A 22135-nucleotide genomic window follows, 5' to 3' on the forward strand; every position below is an offset into this window, starting at 1 on the left:
TCCGCACCCACGCGGAATTTTAAAAGTTTATATAGCCTATGTTACTTTCAGGGCATGTCCCGACATACAGTGTAAATCTCATTAAGATCTGTTCAGCGGTTTTTGCGTCTATCGGGAACATACACGCAAACAAACAAACAAATTTTTTTCAATTTTATATATATAGATAGATAGATAGATATCAATAAATAAATATATGTATACAGAATTAATTTTATAAAATACTAGCTGACCCCGGCAAACGTTGTCTTACCTTAGCTATATTGTTGATGTATAAGATTCGGTATTTTAGATTTGGTTTAATACTCATAAGGTGAAGTGTACAGATCGTTTGCAATACCTTCGTGTTTATCAGAGCTCACTTAAAGTAGCATTACAGAACTGAATATCTACAATTTTATGTTTCGGTGGGTATAATGGTATTAATTAAATTCGTGGAAAATAAATTTAAATTTAACAAATTTAAAAGGACATTTAAGTTTAACTTTCAGATTTAATTAATTTTTTACAAATATATTTATACAACTTCAACATTACGATAGTCCAATATTAAGTAAGCTTTTTATAACCTCCACGATTTAAGATAGAGCTTTGAAATTTGCACATACATTGTTACTACTCTTAGGGTATTTCGTATTCAAAATACTCAATAGTGGTTGCTTATTGAGCAGAAAATTTCACTTCTTAAAATTATCAATATTGACCCAAGTATCCGGGTAGCCCCCATAAAGATATCCTTTACTATTCGGTATTTTGCTGTAATTTTTTATCTACCCATGTATCCGAATAACCCCTACATTATTCCATGCTTTGGGGGTTTTGTGCACGTTTTTCAATCTAATAAGTTGTAATTTTGGTATACTAAAAATATCAATATTGGCCCACTCTTTGATGAAGCCCACATAAAGAGCTACCCACAATTTTCGTTATTTTGGGAATTTTGGTCACGTGTTTCAGCCACATTGGCTGTAATTTTATATAATGGATGATCATTGAGCAAAAAATGTCTCACTAAAAATTGTCAATATTTGTCCAAGTTTTAAGGTATTTTCTCATGTGGTGTCAAATCGTCCTACCAAAATTAATATATCTCCATTCCTGTAATATGTCATTCCGGGATATTGGAGATCAATGTTATGATATAGCTCCTACATACAGGTCGCGTCCCATTTTCGGTATTATAAAGATTTTGACCGAATTTTCTTATAGAGTTGGCTATAATTTGTCATAACGAATTACTGTGAATAAAAAACGTATTCCCAACATCAAACATATAGTTTAAATAAGATAATTGAAGTTCTTAAGGCGAGTTTGTGCTCTAAACCCACACTATTTCAAACGTCAATTCCATACCGTATACGTGACGTTAATACTGTTCACAAATCCTGTGGTATATTTTACGTATACGCTATGGAATTGGAATTTGAGATCGAGTGTATTTCGTAAATCTAAACGCAGTTTATTCCCTGTTTTACCACCTGTGTGTCTGTAATTTTAAATTTTTTTTTAGAATCTACATATTGGAAGTTAAAAAGTTCGATCCTAACGATGTCCTCATTTAATATATCGGTAGTTGATATATTGCGGTATTTGAGGTATAGGTAACATCAGGAAACTCTTTGTTACAATAAATGTTTTTGACGGAGGTTTTGGAATAAATGTCATATTGATAGTTTTGATAGTTAATCCCTTTCCAGCTTAGCTCAATGATAAAATTTTTTCGTATAGTAGTTTTCTCTGTGATACAAATTTTTGGTACCGTATATATGCGAGGTGTTGTGTTTATAAGCTCAAAGATATTAATATTGGCACCAAATGGTACCACTTGATTTAATATTTGCTGTGGATTGCAACATTTTAGGTACTTTTAGGAACAACATGTTCCTACGGAACTATTATTTTCAAACAAAATAATTTAGGGCATGTATGTTAGAATCAGAGTTCCCTGAATGGAAACGAACTCGATTAAGAATATCTTCTGATTTTTCATCCTTGCATTTGTCCAATCAAAATAGCTCGATACTAAATTCGCGGAAATGCAAATATGCTTATTAATACATTTTTGCAAATTTTTCGCGGTTTTTAATTTTTTCTCACCTTTTAAACCTTCCCTGGAGCTCCACGAAAATTTCAAGACTAAGATAAGAAAAATCCGTTCAGTCGTTTTCGGGTTTTAGCGAGACTAACGAACAGCAATTCATTTTTATATATATAGATAGATTTGAAATTTTTCAAACTGTTATACAATCTACTTTGTTATATATGCGTAACTAGGTAAATGTACTGCCATTTTGTACTATCGAAATGACCATTAAAACCACATACTCGAACTACTGGGTTCTTAGTAACACTTCAAAAATATACACTGAAAAGAATGTCGACCACTGCATAGTCCTTTGATGTCATGACGCCATTAACAAAATCGAGGTTTCCAACTCCAGATGCAGAAAAACACACACAAATCGCAAAGGCGCAGCCGTGCTTGATTGAGATAACGAGATTTTTACGCGTCCATCAGATATATTTATATTGTGTTATTGTCTTTATTTTGGTACTGTTTGGAAAAAAAAACCGTTTTGCATATATGGCAAATATATGGTTTTATGACAGCATACCGACTTTTAAATTATTTTTTTTCTGTTTGAGGTTAACATGAATTCCAAAGACTTTTCCCAAACTTTCAGTCAGTTGTACGCCACTTACTGAAGGATCGATGCGAATTTGACCACGTAGAAATGAACAGTGTCTTCTTGCGAACTTGGACCGGTTTAAATTTCGTTACGCCTTTTTTAATTGGACGCGACATATTGTATGATTTTACAACAATCTGTAGATCTATTACAAGTTTTATAAAATTTGCACTGAATTTGATATTTACCCAATAACAAACCGGACAAGCACAGAAACAAAATTTGTTCACATAACCTGCTAATTACAACAATAATATAGCGTTGTCATCTGTACGGATACGGGGTTTGCTATCAATATAATGCAAACAGCGCCATCTAGCTTTTAATTCACGAAATAGTATGACACATTTTCTGCTTTTCAGAAACGTTTTGTATTTGGAATTTTAGTCACATCATTTAAACGAATTATTTTCGACTTTAATATACAGGGCTACCCATTTCGTGTTTTCAAAAGAATGAGTATCCGACATCTGTCATACTAAGTTGTAAAACCAATTTTTTCCTTATAACTAATGAGCATAAACACTTTTCTACGGCAAAAATTTGCCTCATTGAAATAGTGGTTTTAGACCCTATATTTCTTTGGATCAAATCCGTTTCAAACAAATTGGAGTCGATTTACACATATCCGTCTGTCTGGCACACATAATTTAAATAATCCCTCAATTTGTATACTTTACATACAAATTTCAATATATTATGAACCAGAGGTTATCGCACATTCAAAACAGCTGTATTTTTAAGTGTAAAACCCATGAACATCTAGTCCAGATTTCAATTAATGTCCCTTGGTAGACAGTTGAATTATAGCGAGTAATTTGTAAATATTTTACAACAATAATAACAATATATGACCAGAACACTTGGGGAATTATCATGAAAGCTAAATTTTCGTTGTTATTGTTAATCATGACGTATGCTATTGTTTATGTGAGGTTCCGCACTTTTGTACCAGTTATCAGTTTGCATAATCAAATTCACTCAAGTGAAATTATATGTTGGACATTAGTTTTGATTGAGTAGAATATTAAGTACGTAGTCTTTATATCTATATATATAAAATTGAAAAAAATTTGTTTGTTTGTTTGTTTGTGTGTATGTTCCCGATAGACGCAAAAACCGCTGAACAGATCTTAATGAGATTTACACTGTATGTCGGGACATGCCCTGAAAGTAACATAGGCTATATAAACTTTTAAAATTCCGCGTGGATGCGGAGTTATAGCATCAATAGTAAACATACCTCGAAATTTCTGAACATGTAATATGCGTTTATCTTAAGAACGGTTACAGATACAGTTTTCAAAATTTGCCTGAATAACGAAGGTGTGAATACACACCATCCATACAAAAATGAGCATGGTACGATCAACGGAAAGTGCACTTTTTACTGCATTTTAAAAATCAGCATATTGAAAATTGAAAATATTTTGTTTGTAGACTCTAAAAATGCTGAAAAGATCTGACTGAGATTTTCACAGAACGTCAAAAGATGCTCTGGGAATAATATATGCTATATAAACTTCTAAGATTTCTCGATTGTGCGTTGTTATAGCGTCACACGTAATCATAACTCAAAAATTATGAACATGTAATTTGTGTATATCATAAGTACGGTTACAGATACTGACTTCAAACTATTCCTGAGTAACGTGGGTGTAAATACGAATCATCCACACGACAGACCGCGGACAAGGGAAAATGCACAACTCATTGCATTTAAATTTATACGTAGAAAATAGAAAAATATTGTTTGTGGACTCAAAAACCACTAAGCAGATTCTATTAAAATGTTCATAGTAAGTCCATGGAAGTAACATAGGTTGGAAAAAACTGAGGAGTAATAGCATAAGAAGTATTCATACATCTGAAAGAATGTACATATGTAGAACATTTTCTATGGGTATATCTTAACGTAGCGGCTTGAAAATATGGTTGCGTAACATGGATACAAATACTCATCATCCGATGAGGATATACTTTCGAATGATGAGGATATATTTTGAAATACATAAATTTTATCACCTGGAAAAAGTCAGAGACTGGGATAGGTCAGATACCCCACTATTATTTCAAACCAGTAAGGAATGTTCAAAAGTCGGACGGGCCCGACAATATGATACCCTTCACCACTTTGGGTACATACAAGAGAATATATACAATACAAATATATACAATATCTGGTAAATATTATTTAGATATTTGAACCAATGAAAAAACCATACACATACCATTTTGAAATCAATGAAAAATTGCATGTCAACATACCTCTGGACTAATATTAATTTTCTATGCATATATTTGAATATCTTAAATAAAGCGGCTCATACAAATTTGTATGATACGCAGATAATTACATACTAATCTTAAGTGACCAGGAATTAACAAAATTTGTCCAAATCGATAATCATCATTTTTGGTCCTTTTATGTTAGGATATGTTATTATCAGTTCAGTAATTCCGCTAACGTCTGCTGTTTTTCATCTCTCCATTATCTACATATTGGAATAAAATTTGTGTAAAATGAAAAATTTTTGACATTCTAATTTTTACATTTTGTCAATTTGTGAAAAAAAAATAAATTTTGGATTTTTTAATTTTAAAAATTCAACCACCATTGAAGAAAAAGAATATGAATATGGGAGATATCCAAAAGAGAAATGCTGATTGTGGAATAAAAAAAATGCAACAAATCCGATCTTCGGACTTGATCCTGGCTTCTTAAGAATAACAAAACTATATCTAGGTTCGGTAAAACTATTATGATGTGATAATGCTTTATTGACAATTTTTCTTGGCAATGAAACAATTAAAAATACACAACTCAAACTTAACAAGGATCATACGTCAGGTATCTAAGCGGTATTAATCGGAGTGAGAAAGGGATCCCAATCATATCGTGGGGAAAGAGTTGAGAATACAGTCATATAAAATTGCTGTAATGTAAATGAAGGATTGTAGTGGTCTTGGAACGAATAATGAAAAACATGTAAATGTTGGAGAAAATATATTTGTGTATGGTACTATTACAATTTATTAGAAAAGTCAATCTAAATTTGTTTTAAATACTACCACCGATATACAAAGATTATTGAAACATGTAGTTGTAATCTATTGAATAGAATCAAATATACTAATACATAGACCGGCTGCTGTGAAATTATTACTGATACACTACGAAATACCTACAAATAGTTTTCGGCGCTAACTATCCAATGTTAATAACTTTAGTAGGGGCAGCGAAGCGCCACGGGTTCAGCTAGTAAATTAAATAAAAATTACCATTGAAATGTATAAATCAATGTTTTTTTATCGCACACTGCTTAATATGTATGTATATAATAATTTTACAGTAAATAATTTGATTAGACATGAATTTGCTTTGAATTGCATTGATGCTGAAAGAAACGAGACATATCCTATTGTGTGGTTTATGCACTTTAAGGATCAGAACTATATTTAAATTTATTTTCAAACCCCGAGAATTGCCCTTATATATTTTGCAAATCGTTATAAATATGTAGGCCTTTCAAATTAAATAGAGTGGAAATTGCGGCTATACTATTCTAAAAATATTGGTAATTTGTATACCCTATACAACTATTTTGTCAGGGTATTTTAGCTGTTTGCAGCCCCAAGAGTTTGCAACGTCGCGAAATATTGGTTCTACACCCACCTTTAAGTATACCGATCGTCATATCTCGACTAGCTGAGTCGATCTAGAAATGTGTTTCCTTTAAATTAATACCAATTATATTGTTGTATGTACTCGGATGTGGGAGTTATGCGTAAATATTTGAAGATGTTATGTGTTGTGTTATGATATTGTTTTGTATTACTATTACCCCACTAGTGGGCGGAAATGTCGCGCTGATCGCTTAGAAATTATACATGAGGTTCCGGTTATGGTCAAATACGACGCCTATAATTTTCCGTGATGTTGAGATGCTATTTTTCATAAAATTTTCTAGTCGCTCTAGAGGCCATTATTATATGCAGAATTTCACCTATTTTACACGGTGATGGAGATCTGATCTAGTTGTGTAGGATATCATATTGTCGGTCCCGTCCGACTACAATGCTCCGCTCACTGGTTCTTTTTATGATTTTTCTTTCTTTTCTGTTTAAGATGAATAGTTACCCAAAAGTTGGAGAATTGAAAGTCCATTAGTGAAACTATAGCGTGTTTGTTTTGTTTCAAATTAGAAGCATTTTAAATGTATTTCAAATGCCAACATCTGCCCGGTTTACGCACATTTTTATCACACATACACATAGAAGCAAACCAACTAGGTGTTGCCAACGACGACATGCAAACGTACATACAAGGCTTACCGTTCCATTTACAATGTGTGTAAAGTAGCAATGGAGCTGCCTTTATAGCCATTCTCGTGGGCACATTCAACATGTGTGTGCTTCGTTTTGGCCAAACTATAAATGGTTGTGCAAAAAGCGCGCCAGATTTCCAAGTCTTCTGTTGCGCAAGACATTCGTTATGTTGCTAAGGAAGAGAGGAGCTTAAGAAATCCAACGAAACTACGTTGGCTCAAACAGGGTCTGTTCCTTCGCGGAACGTCGTTGGCAAATCAGAACACTTTAGACTGGCGGAGTTAACGGTTGATTTCGGAAAACAAAACGGAGTTCATGCAAAGCGCCTAAAAGCAACAAAAAGCAAACTACATAGCTAAGAAAAAAAAGTAACAAAGGAAACGGAAGCGGTGCGGTTAGAAAAGAAAAAAAAAACAACAACCATTAAAACGAATGAATGTATTGGTTAGGCTATTATCGTTGCTAATATAAGTTCCTAATGTGTGTGTGAGTGTGTGTATCGTTTTGTGAAAGCCAACTGGTATTTATTAGTGTATAAGTGTTTCTTACCAATGAATATGTAAATTTTTTTGGCAACTTCATAGAGAAGTGGTTTACCATAGATATTTTGGTTAAACAACAAAACGAAAAGCTGGCAAATATTGGAATAACATCGAAGAAAAATAGCTTTATAGTGAAATTTGCAGTTTTAAATAGCAAATAGCTTAAAAAAATAAGAAAATACTAAATATTGTTACAAATGAAAACCATGTTTCATTCCATAAGATAGCGTACAAAAAGTGATTTCAATGTCAGGTGTTGTGTAATTCGCTGAGTGTGCATGAAAACCCGCAAAGTATAGTCGAACCCAGTAGCTAAGCTACAATGCATTAGGTTATAAACCATGTCTCAGCCAAGTAAGCGAGGTGGACGAGGTGGAGCAGCTGGCGGAGTGGGTCGAAAGACACCCTCATCTGTAACAGGAGCGGCTAGCACTACACCGGACGAGTCAACGGCCGCCAGTGAACGTAATACTCCGGCCAGCAAAGCCGAATCAGATCCTAAGGATGACAGTTCGGTCAATGGAGACCGCAAAGATGGTGAAGCAGCACCTAAACCTCCCAGTGCGGGGGCATCTATACGAGAAACGGCCAATAAAGTCTTGGCTCTGGCCATGAAAAGTGAATGGACTCCCGTCGAACAGGAATTGAAGAAGTTGGAAAAATATGTAGCCAATCAAGGCGAAGACGGCAATACCATTCCCCTGGCGGGTGTTCACGATCCGGTAAGTAATATTCGTCGTTTATGTCGAACGGCTATTAAATGGGACATGACAACGCAGTCAAGTACTTCCGTTTTACAACGAAAATCACAAAAATCAATTGAAAACATTTTTTCCATTTTTTGTCGATAGTAATTTTACCCCTCGCTGCCGTCGCCCCTATCAACCCAAATTTGGTTGTTTATTTGACAAAATAACCGAAAACACCAAAGCGACCCACAAACCCCAAACACCAAATACAACAAGCAACACGATACTTTGCAATAAATACATCTGCATAAATATCTATGAACCTTTTAGTGGTATTTCACATTGGCCCCTTCCTCAGCCACTGACACTTCATTCCCTAATACCATGGGCACATTTCTTATAGACTTGGGTTCGTCTGGTTGGTCTGACGGCAACGTTGTTGTTATTACTGCTGTCGCAGTGTCTCATCATTCCATGTTATTGATTTTGGTTTATTATTATTGTTGTGATTGTTATAAATAGGCATGCACGTCTCTGGGTTCAATCCTTTAGTCCCACCCTTAAATGCGACCAGACAAGATGCCTATACAATACGAGTATTAGCAGATATGCAGGAACATTACTACAAGTATCGAATGACAACAAACAATTGATGAAGGGATATATATATATATATATATATCTGTGAGGTTTATATCAGCATTCCAAGACATGTATATTTTGCTATATTTACTGACAACAATTCTATTCACTTTTACGGGGAGGAAAATATTATTCTAGACAAATAATTGTTAACATCGCGAGTATATGAAAAATCGAATAGAATGAAATGTTTTTTATACCAAAAATGTGCATTGTGTACTATTTGGAGAAAGAAACACAAATGAAGTGGAGAGAGGAAAATTTGTTGTACATACAAGCGTGGATGTTGCATTTACCACTCACCGAAGTGATTTTCAAAGATCCCAATTTTCACGATCATGGATATCTTCCTGAGAAAATCACTTAGGAATAATTTGTGATCAATAGAAATCAATGTGTTCTCTGCGCTGGCGAAGGAGTAATACAAATCACAGATAATAATATATCATATGAAAATCAGAACGTATTTGTAATCTCAATAAGAAAAAAGTATTTTCTTTAAAACTTGTATACAAATCTATGTTGTAAGGTAACATAATTATTATTATTGAATGGGGGTAATGTCTAATCTTTTGGACTTTTGGATGCACCTCGGATATGTAGTGCGGTCGTCGAAAATGCTAGGCCTCACACATCTACAGTGACTCGCCGGGAACTTCGGGTGCTTGGTTGGGAAGTTTTAATGCATCCGCCATACAGTCGGGACTTGGCACCAAGCGATTATCTTATTTAACTTGCATTGCAAAAAGTGTTTAATGATAAGAAATTAGTATCTACGGAGGACTGTGAAAATCGACTACTAGAGTTTTTTTGCAAATAGAGACCAGGACTTCTATGAGATAGGCATTATGAAGTTACCTTTAAAATGGCAACAAATCATACAACAAAACGGTGCATATTTGGTAGTTCTTAGTTCATATAAAAATAATTATTTTTCCCCAACCTAATAATATACAGTTTTTCTATTTCAATATTGAAATATAGCGCTTTAGCTCTAAATATCTGCCAAAAATTACACACGTTATTAACGGTAAATCGAAGTTAATGTGTACGTTTGTCCTTTTAACTGTAATTGCGTTTTTATGCATTTTTAATTTTCTATGATGAAAAATGTTAAAAAAGAGGAATAACGATTTCTTTTAAATGGCCAATATGGTGGAAGTTTATATCTCCATGCTATTGGTGTTGTTTCAATTCTATCACAATGAATGAAGGATTAAGAAGTTTAACATTGCTTTCTTGTAACAATATCATAACAACTAGGTAAAATCTTTATGCATAAAATTTTGGACTTCTCATGTTCATATCTGTTGTCAAATTTGCCAATACATATAGTATAGAATCACAAATTTAGAATTGGAGTCAAGTATGTGTATTTAGTTGCTCAAATCGAGTCACATCCCTATATATCATGGTCTATATACGTTAGGGCTATAATTTTTTTACAACTTCGTATTTCTATTTCAAATTTTTATGAACTTTTACTTAAGATTAGACTAAAGGATATTCTATAAAAACCATCATACATAAAATCATTTGAAAATTTGATATTTATGAATTTGTAAACATTTTTGAAAAGTGTGCTGATTCACGGTAAGCAAAATGAATTTGTATCCCATGAAATGTTTTCAATTGTAAAAATCATAAAAGGATTTAGCACTTCCTACAAAGAAATGCAATCGATTCAAAGTAAGATACCTGCGATTAGATATTGGAAATATTCCTGCTATGGGAAATGAGTCTAAATTTAATATTCATATGTTCTTGATTATAGTTCTACGTCGACTTCGTTTGATCTCACAACAGAATTCTCAATATTTACGATAGAACTTTGAAACTGTGCTCATGCATTGCAATTACTCCTAGGATGTTCTTTAACAGTCCACATTTAGGTATATCGCTTATATAACGGTACACCTTTTGAAGTGTTAAGCTATCCGAAGATTCAAAAATGTGCCATTCCGTGTTTTTTATAGCACGAGTATGAAGTATTTTTAGTATGGGCCCATTTAAAGTTGTTTTACTTGTTAAAATGTGATCATGGTAAAGGTGACAACATTACCACTAATTGTATTAATATAAGATTATAAGATTCTGATTAATATAGTTCTGGGCTGCTTTTCTTTATTTAAAGCAAATTCCGATTTTTATCGAGTTTCACAAAATTTAAAATGTAAGCTTCCCAATATTAATTATATAAGAAAAGTAATGGGAAATCAATCAATAGCCTCTACAGTGCCTCACGACTTTCTTCCTTGTATTACCAGCAGTGTTGCAAATTTAGTGTTTTTCCTGCTGGATTTAGTAATTTTTCAACTTCATATTAAAACACACACATTTTTTTAGAATTTTTTATTACTTTTTATTTTGAAAAAAACAGGCTGAATCGGATTTTATTACAATTTGGATATATTTGGTTTTTTGATTTCACATTGAAATTTCTGTACATTTTACATGAGGTGTTAAATGTTAAAACAGTGAACGGATCGGTATTGTCGGACGGCCCAATCATATGATACCCTACACAACTAACACTTACATTTTATGCGAAACTACTTCCCGTGTCGGTAAAAAATTCCGCAGGATATACAACTCTTGGTGTGATAATAATACTAAACTATATCAGATTATGTAAACCCTGAGAACATTTTAGTATAACTCCCCCATCCGAGTATATAAATCAATAAAATTTACATATATGCTTTTAAATTTTTTTCCACAAAAGTCTTCGTCCATTAGAACCGCTAAATATGGACCTAATGATCGGTAAAAACTGGCCTGCTTTTCCGTTGACCGGATTCCATTCTCCGTATACAATAGAGCGACTAGAAAATTGATAATTAGTATATATTTATAGGTGAACCACTCCTCTAGGATACACTATCTATTACTCCGGTCAATGTCCTTGTGGAATAAATTATTCGGCATATAATGCAAATTTTGTAATTTTTCACAGAAGAGTCCTGGCCATTCGACTCTCTAGATGTCGTTATTATTTGGCGCCTTCCCCATATAAATTTCGCGAAGTTCGAGGCATAATTGTGTTTTCTTTGTCCAAAACCAAACTAACATGAGAATTTCGTAACGATTGGTCCATAACTGTGACCTGTATTTTGTTTGCAGACTATATTGGACAGACAAACGGATAGACAAACATGTCTAGATCTTTATAAGATTGCGAACATATGACAATCGGTATTTCGATGAGCCACATTATGTTATATATTAATGTTGTGGCTTTTTGATTTTTTTATAAATTATTTCCCTTTGTAGGAATGGATGAACTTTTGCATATTAATTACTAAAATATAATTTACTCCATTTAATTATTTAAAATAGTATTTCTATAGAATCACCTAATTATTAGCCATAATGATAGAAATATTACCAGGAAAAGTGTGGGTCAACATAGTTTATTTTTTTGAGTTTTTGCATGTGAGGGCGAAAATCATTGTATGTTTTTATTTGGTTTTTTTATTTCGATGAAACTTTGTTTGTGGGGCAGGTGACAGAAGAATTGGACTGATATTCCCTATCTTGATTCGAGAGTTATGTGCACCAGCCACACAGAGAGGCTGACGGACATTGACTGAGATTAAAATATAATAATGTTGATTATAATAAAATAAGTATGAATCTGGAAGGCATGTCAAAAAGGGAAAAACTCAAATGTGACAACTGACATGATTACCAAACAAACCGAATAAAAAATGCTGCTAAAATCTATCAATATCTATGGATATTCTTTAAACGTCTGAAATGTCAATAGAAGCTCTTATAAACTAAAAACTTAATCAGGCGGGACGTCAGTAGTTAATTAAATCCCCTTGTTATAGCTATACCATGACCGCATTAAATAAAATTCATAAATAAATTAGACCACTTTAATCCAAAACTTCCATTTTTGGATTTTGGCTGTAATAGAATTAGTCAAATGACATACGTACAATGTTCCAAATATATTCATGTTCCGGTCTTAGATACGTTGAAGACCCATGGTTGTGACTTCTTTCAATAAATAAAATAAAGCCTGCTTTCACTGACGAATAGAAGACGATATTTTATTAAATTTCTCCATAAAGCGTTGCTAATTAATTTCAATTCATTATATTTTACAGAATACGGGAATGACACCCCTAATGTATGCCACCAAAGACAATAAAACCTCAATTATGGATCGAATGATTGAACTGGGAGCAGATGTCGGAGCTCGAAATAATGTAAGTAAAATCGCTGATGTTCATTGTTTATTTAGCAAACATGTGAATCGAGAAGCGCATGAAGAAGAGAACTGCCATAAAAATGAAAACAAACAACCAAAATCAATACACAACATATTTTAAGGGACTGAAATCAAAGTTGGTCAAAAGGAAGTCGGTCTGGCACAATAAAAGGCAGCGGAGCACGCAACAATTTATGTACCTGCCAAGCAAGTTGTAATGGAATCCATAAGAAAACAAAGTGCGTCAGTGCGCGCCCCCGAAAAGCCAAAATACGGAACTCGTCGACGTTTGCCATGTGATTGGTGTAACGTCGTGGGGGAGTAAGGGTTGATTCAGTGCAGATGCGTTTAATGAACTTTGTCCCTTGGCATTTCGATGCCAGATGACTCTTTCGAAATATTTACAAATTTCTTGGGATGTGAGTACGAAGCATTGTCTTATAGAATATGCGTTTCGATTTACTATAGTCGAAATATGATTCGAATTAGACGCGATATTCCTTTGTTACTATTTTTTTTTCACAAATTAAACATTGCCAAAAATCCTTGACCCAAATAAACTTTTTGTTATTTTTTCATTGTTTTGTGTGAATCGTTAGTTGGATATGTTGGTGTAAGCACTCCATGCGGGTGTGTTGACCAAGGGCAATTTTTATGAACCGTTTGGTAGAGATTGACGGTCGCAGTTGACGTTGCAAAGCACAGTAGGCGGTGTGTATTTTGTCCCCCACATATTGCGAATGAAACCGGCTATTTTGGTAGAGGGATTTTACCTTTTATTTATGTCTGAAATATGAAGTTAATATTTCTTTGTGCTTGTGAGTGTGGGAAAGAATATTGTATTCAAATAATAGTTAGCGGTCAGAGAAGTATTTCACACTTTGTTTTAATTTGTATGTTCAGCAAAATTGAAGAGTTGAATTAAGGGAACCCCACCCATTCTCGATTTTAATTTTTCAACATTTTCAATGGGCTGGTAAATCAATACCAATGCTTGTTAAGGTTTGTAACTTTGCATATATATATATATTTGAAGATTTAAAAAAGATTTAAAATTAACAAAATGGCGGACCTTTGAAAAAATATTTTTGAAAAATCGCCGAATTTTGACCAAACACCAAGTTAAAAAATAAGGAAGATCTTCACCGATTTAACTTGAAATTTTGTAGGGACATTCTTAAGTTAATGTAGAATCGAATTAAATCAAAAAAAATTTTGACCCCGAGAATGGGGGGTCCCCTTAAATTTAATATGGAGTATAATTTTGCGGTTGTTTGCGCTTGTTTGAACGGATTTTTCTTATCTTAGTCTTGGAAATTTCGTGGAGCTCCAGGGAAGGTTTAAAAGGTGAGAAGAAATTAAAAACCGTGAAAAATTTGCAAAAATGTATTATGAAGCATATTTGCATTTCCGCGAATTTAGTATCGAGCTATTTTAATTGGTCAAATGCAAGGATGGAAAATCAGAAGATATTCTTAATCGAGTTCGTTTCCATTCAGGGAACTCTGATTCTAACATACATGCCCTAAATTATTTTGTTTGAAAATAATAGTTCCGTAGGAACATGTTGTTCCTAAAAGTACCTAAAATGTTGCAATCCACAGCAAATATTAAATCAAGTGGTACCATATGGTGCCAATTTTAATATCTTTGAGCTTATTAACACAACACCTCGCATATATACGGTACCAAAAATTTGTATCACAGAGAAAACTACTATACGAAAAAATTTTATCATTGAGCTAAGCTGGAAAGGGAATAACTATCAAAACTATCAATATGACATTTATTCCAAAACCTCCGTCAAAAACATTTATTGTAACAAAGAGTTTCCTGATGTTACCTATACCTCAAATACCGCAATATATCAACTACCGATATATTAAATGAGGACATCGTTAGGATCGAACTTTTTAACTTCCAATATGTAGATTCTAAAAAAAATTTAAAATTACAGACACACAGGTGGTAAAACAGGGAATAAACTGCGTTTAGATTTACGAAATACACTCGATCTCAAATTCCATAGCGTATACGTAAAATATACCCCAGGATTTGTGAACTGTATTAACACCACGTATACGGTATGGAATTGACGTTTGAAATCGTGTGGGTTTAGAGCCCAAACTCGCCTTAAGAACTTCAATTATCTTATTTAAACTATATGTTTGATGTTGGGAATACGTTTTTTATTCACAGTAATTCGTTATGACAAATTATAGCCAACTCTATAAGAAAATTCGGTCAAAATCTTTATAATACCGAAAATGGGACGCGACCTGTATGTAGGAGCTATATCATAACATTGATCTCCAATATCCCGGAATGACATATTACAGGAATGGAGATATATTAATTTTGGTAGGACGATTTGACACCACATGAGAAAATACCTAACAATGAAGGATACCATATGGGGGCTACCTTAAAACTTGGACAAATATTGACAATTTTTAGTGAGACATTTTTTTGCTCAATGACCATCCATAATATAAAATTACAGCCAATGTGGCTGAAACAGGTGACCAAAATTCCCAAAATACCGAAAATTGTGGGTAGCTCTTTATGTGGGCTTCATCAAAAAGTGGGCCAATATTGATATTTTTAGTATACCAAAATTACAACTTATTAGATTTAAAAACGTGCACAAAACCCCCAAAGCATGGAATAATGTGGGGGTTATTCGGATACATGGGTAGATATAAAATTACAGCAAAATACTGAATAGTAAAGGAAATCTTTATGGGGGCTACCCGGATACTTGGGTCAATATTGATAATTTTAAGAAGTGAAATTTTCTGCTCAATAAGCAACCACTATTGAGTATTTTGAATACGAAATACCCTAAGAGTAGTAACAATGTATGTGCAAATTTCAAAGCTCTATCTTAAATCGTGGAGGTTATAAAAAGCTTACTTAATATTGGACTATCGTAATGTTGAAGTTGTATAAATATATTTGGAAAAATTTAATTAAATCTGAAAGTTAAACTTAAATGTCCTTTTAAATTTGTTAAATTTAAATTTATTTTCCACGAATTTAATTAATACCATTATGCCCACCGAAACATAAAATTGTAGATATTCAGTTCTGTAATGCTACTTTAAGTGAGCTCTGATAAACACGAAGGTATTACAAACGATCTGTACACTTCACCTTATGAGTATTAAACCAAATCTAAAATACCGAAACTTATACATCAACAATATAGCTAAGGTAAGACAACGTTTGCCGGGGTCAGCTAGTTTAAACATATATTTTTCTGTATAAAGCCTGTCTGTTTTGTACTTTTCACACTTTTACTGAAATCTAAATAAGTGCTGAAATCTGAAAAAGTTCCAAAGTTTTTTTTAATTGCGTTACGATTATCGCCGGTTCCATAAATAGTTTTAACTTCAGTCTAGAATACCGTTTTGGGTGTTGAACTCCTTTCGATGATGTTCGCCTGTTTGTTGAAATCAGCTCGCTATATTTATAAAATATGATATATGAAACCTCAGGTGTTCCCTATTTCCCGGGAAAAGAAAAATTGAGAATTCTCAAACAATATACCATTACACCGATTGCAAATAAACACAATTACTTCCATTCCTGATTGTAATCTTGGTATTAATCATATCATACAACGAGGTCGCCACTAACAAATGATTTCACTCTCCTTTTTCAAATCACACGAAGTTGAGGAAATAGCATGTCGTGCTGCTGAATGCCTTAACAATGACAGACTGATTAGTGCCACAGTAATTTAATCATCGGAGTTGAAGATTGAGTCACTGCAAGAGTAGCTAAAATTAATCAAGGGATTTTTTCTTCATGTAACTAAGTGTTGAACTTCACTGTTGGTACCAAAAAAAAAAAAAAAAAATAAAGGAGTGTTGAAAATGACAACATCGTTTTTGGCAGCCAAGTGAGCAGAATATTACAATTAACTAATTTAGAAAACATCACAGTCATTCGGTACGAACGTATGCTGATTTCAATTACTTTAAAATAGCCTTTGTCATGAAATGCTCTATTACTGGCCAGGTGATGGAATGCCATTCATGTTTACGGCATAATGATAGTGGATGAATCAAGTGTCAACATAAATATCAAGGTTTCTTGCACGCATTCCTGTGCGGGACAAAAGAAAATACCATTAATTACAAAGGAAGGTCATATTCCATGTACTCGCAACGGATGTGATGACAATTACATTTTATTTGGCACAATGACGGCACTGGATTACTCATTTGCTAGGCGTGGGTTTTCTTAAGTTAATTGACTTATAAGTGGACCTAATTCCATTGTTAGTTATTCAACATACTAGAATAAGGAATATTATTTCCAAATTTTATTTTGTTCCTGGGGCTGCCTTTGTTAAGGCTAAAATGAGCCTCATCGAAAAACAGGCAGTTTGGGACATACAAGTTTGAGGAGGTCAATCTGTAACAATATTCGATAATAGTAATTTTGTAATTGCAACCAAAACCAAACTGTAGTTGATAAGATTTTGTGATGCTAACATTGTTGTTAATTTAAAAACAATTAAAAATACGAAAATGTTGAATTTCGATATTACAGAAAATAAAATGTCATGATCTGCGAAAACAGAGTTATTCAAATAGTAATTCTTCTTTTTCGTAGCCCTCCCATAAGCGGAGAAAGCATAAGAAATCATTTAGATTACATTGTAATATTTAAACTGTTATATTATATGAGGGACGTTATCGGTCAACACCATTTGGCTACTTTATCACAAAAACTAAACAAAGTAACAGTGTCAAAGTAACCCTAATATGGGGGATTTCATGAATGTGCCAACTTAAAAAGAAAGCCATGCCTTCCCTTTGTATTTTTATTTTGTAAACTTACAAATTTCGACTGAAGTAGAAATATTTTGCATATCCAATGGACATAGAATAACAAAAGAAAACAATGACAAGAATTATGGATTTCGAGCAAAAAACACTGCAGTTGAAAATATCATTTCTTAGCTACGCTTGGAAACTTGGCTTCATTACAACGAATATACAGACAGCAGGTGAAAAGGACTGAACACAATAACAAAACAATCAAACAAAAACTCCTTAATTGTTGTGGGTCCCATACCAAACGAAAGTAGGCCAAAGCAACAAACACAAACACGGCCGTAATATTTTAAAAGTAAATCAAGTCGGCAAGAATGTTCGCTGTTCTACTATTTCCGGTCTGCTTCGATGTACGTTCACATGGATGTTTGAACTGACGTGACTGTGTGGGTTTCACAATGAAAACGTGCAGACACACAACAAAGAACGCGACGTCGACCTTTGAGCCGACACCTAACACCAAAACTGACATAGAAATGTTGCATCGGCGGATAAGTTTTAGCCATAACGAGACGATAAATTGGCGTCAGTAGCGAACACCATGACTCACATTGGAACATGGAGTAAATTTCTACGCCTATCTGTCCGCAAATTCTTGTAATAAGTTTTCTTTCAACTTGGCTTCTCATTTGCTTAAAACACTTAGAACACCAATTGTCCTCGGCCCTATAACGGTGTTTGTCGTGACATTTGCTTGCGATGGAATTCACTTAACATAATGACCCCAAATAGAATGGCTATTTTAAAATCTGACAGTATGAATTGGTGACCTGTTACCACACCCGAACCGGGGCACTTAAAATGTGTTGATGGATGTTCTATGTTGATGAATTTATTGCATGCATACAGAGAGATGTTACATGATTCGCAAAGAACCCAAGAAATAGGTGCAGCTCTGAACACACTGACATATGGCAATTACAAACTGGGTAGGTCCTCCGATCTCAAAATGTGATTTTCGTACGAAATTCGTGCAACCACATTTAATGTAATTAAAAGAAATGAATTTATTCACATTAAAAAAGGAAATATTAGGAGAAAACGAGTGCTAAGACAGAAAATTCTAGATCTTGTTTATGCGTGATCTTTGGTGTTATCTTAAGCAATCAACAAATGGATTTTGTAATATTTCTGGCAAAGTAACTGATAGCGTGAGGCGATAAAATGTGATAGAACCTCGGCCATGTACGAAACTTCAACGGAATATATCTGGCAAAAGACAAAATAGATTATGAACATTTGAAAAATCCACACAATAGACATTGGCCTAAAATATTTATGAAAAATAAAAAGATCTTATTAATAATTGCAGTTAAAATCTGGTATCATGCCGATATACTTTGGATATAATTTATGCATGACATTAGTATATAAAACTGGATACCAAATGGATCGAAGTCGCACGTAATAGACCTACTCAACTAGGGGTATATTGAGGAACTTCTCTCTGGATCCCATTACTCATAGCCGGGATCAGGTTATTGATACTATAAGTAAAATCGATATCGCCATAATATGGAATAAATATATAGAAGAAAAACATGTAGACGTTTTTGGCTATATATTACTTTTTTAACATAATATAAAATAAGTATCAAATAGATAATACGAAATTTGGATAGTGTATGTTTATAGATGTCCCAGTTGAACTTTAAAAAAAAGAAAAAAAATAATAATAAATAAAAAAACACACAGATTTATAATTTGTTTTCCTTCGATATTATCTAGATTTTGAAAATAAACTATTGTAATTCAATGTGGCCTGGACATATTATCCATACTATAGAATAAACTCGTTTGGAAAGAGACGTTTAAATATTTCAAAGAGGAAAATAGATTATTGCAGTACGAGAACTAACCAAAAGTGTACAAGACTTAAATTGCCTTTTACCTGGATGTTTCTCAAATTATTTATTATCGATTAACAAACGTAAAGCTCTATAAATGCCTTCCACGTAAATTTCAAATATGATTTGGCAAGTGCATCACATATCAACACATAACTGTATAAAAACCAGTAAGGAAAGCAGTAAAGTCGGACTGGGCCGACTATATGATACCCTTCATCACTATAGGGATATTCTACATATGCATCTTTACAGATGTCGTCTTTTCGAAGGAACATTGACATGAAATTGAACGAACTTAAAAATGCGATCTTTATCTATAAGTAAACTGACTAACATCAATCCTTACACATGCCATTCTGCAATCTAGTCCATACTTTGTAAATAGAATTTAAGCTAACTTTACGCACGTTATTTGGTGTGCTTCACTGTTTAAAATGTAATATCAATCAAGCACCTATTGATTATTTGGTTTGCAATCAACATGAATAGGTCGAAATTATATATGAAAGCTATACTATATCTAAATCTGAACCGATTTCAAGGAAACTTGCCCGAGATTAATTTATATTGATTTCAGTACGTTTTGCCAATTGGCCTAGCTATGGGTCTTTAGTACACCATTTACTTAAAATCGGACGAAAGTATATATAGTAGCTATATGTAAATCTGAACCAAATTCAAGGAAACTTGACACACGAAAGGTTATAGTAACTTCAGTACATTGTCCACAATTGTGTGCGGGACGGCCAATCTTTGGTTCTTTAGTGCACAATTTTCATTAAATCGGATGAAAATATATATTGGAGCTATAACTAAATCTGAACCGATTTTCACGAAACCTAGCACACATCATTCTGCACCCAATTCAGTACCCTATGCCAAATTTCGCACAAATCGAAAGATATATAGGGACTTTGGAGACCCATTTACCTTAAATCGGACGAAAATATATATGGGAGCTATATATAAAGATGACCCGATTTTCCCGAAACTTGGCACAGGTCATTCTTGACCAAATTCAGTACTTTATGCCGAATTTCGTGCAAATCGAAAGATATATAGGGCCTTGGGTCCCCATTTACCTTGGACCAAATAAGTGACTTGTGCCAAATTTCATCCAAATCGGATCATAAATGCGACCTGTACTTTGTTTACAATTTAACATCTACAGACGGACGGACGGACGTGCATAAATCGACTCAGAAAGTGATTCTATGCATATTCTCAAAAGGAACCATATGTCTATCTCGTTTCCTTTTGCCTGTTACAAACATATGCACAAAGACATACTACCCTGTACCACATTGTGGTGAAGGGTATAAAAATAGTAACAGACTCAGCGTGTTTTCAGAACATGTCCGAACCAAAAAATACAACATCAGGTTCAACAGTTCCTATTTTCGGGAAGGATAGCTGCTTTTCTATGAACAAAGAACAACGAATACAAGCGAACTAATTATGTAATTAAATAGCCTAATCTCTGCCAATTGTGTGGAAGAATGTGACCAGACTCTTGTAAAATGTCGAATATTGGTAAGATTGTAAGATGTGTTTACTCGAAAATGTCATGTTACTAAATCATTCAAACATACCCAGAATCGGTTTTCACACTTACAAATTTAACTCGGCCTTCTATATACATACATAAATATACATATACATTTTATAATACAATCATTCTAATTTATTATTCCCTTTCTCCTTTTGATTCTTCACATTCATAGGACAACTATAATGTGCTGCACATTGCAGCAATGTATTCGCGTGAGGATGTCGTAAAACTGTTGCTGAACAAACGTGGCGTTGATCCTTTTTCAACAGGAGGTGTAAGTATAAAAACTCAAACTCACATTTTTTTTCTAATTCCCTCCCACCATTGGGAATTCCGAACAGAAACAAACGAGGAACGTCATGTAAATTTGGAGTTCCTTTTCAAAAAGCATTATTAGTGTTCGTTTCGAAGTAGAAACTATTCTGTGGAAAATTCCTGCGTGTCATTAGGTAAAGGTCAAGTAGCTGAACTAACTAATTGCGACATGCCGTTGCAACTTCATGCTTGCAATGTTTCTTGCAGGAGGTTTACCGTTTTCAGGTGCCATTATTAAATTATATTTCTTTATTTTTTGTTATTTCTTGGGTTGAAGTAAATTGCATAAGGATTGTGTTCATACAGATGCATGTGACCAAACGCCAAGTTCAACTCAATTAACAACCACAAGGTTGGCCAGTTAAGAGGACAAAAATAATTTGCATTTTAATAACTATAAAATGTTCCAAAATTTATGCATTTTTCAAAGTTAACCTTGATTCAAGTTTTTTTT

General features: G+C 33.6%; 1 protein-coding gene across 3 annotated transcripts in view; it reads left to right on the forward strand.

The window, feature by feature from the left end:
- The first annotated feature begins 7798 nt into the window (after positions 1 to 7798).
- LOC133329420 (serine/threonine-protein phosphatase 6 regulatory ankyrin repeat subunit A) overlaps positions 7799 to 22135 on the forward strand; it is a 30991-nt gene continuing 16654 nt past the window's right edge. For all 3 annotated transcript variants that reach the window (XM_061537894.1, XM_061537893.1, XM_061537895.1), the window contains exons 1-3: positions 7799 to 8283; positions 13011 to 13112; positions 21539 to 21640. In XM_061537894.1, coding sequence (XP_061393878.1) covers positions 7903 to 8283; positions 13011 to 13112; positions 21539 to 21640 — 585 coding nt within the window. In that variant the 5' untranslated portion in view covers positions 7799 to 7902. The remainder of the gene's footprint in view (positions 8284 to 13010; positions 13113 to 21538; positions 21641 to 22135) is intronic.

The sequence above is a fragment of the Musca vetustissima genome, unplaced genomic scaffold, assembly GCF_032173495.1.
Source record: "Musca vetustissima isolate MV318-11 ecotype Yass unplaced genomic scaffold, APGP_CSIRO_Mvet_v1 utg2237, whole genome shotgun sequence".
Classification (NCBI taxonomy): domain Eukaryota; kingdom Metazoa; phylum Arthropoda; class Insecta; order Diptera; family Muscidae; genus Musca; species Musca vetustissima.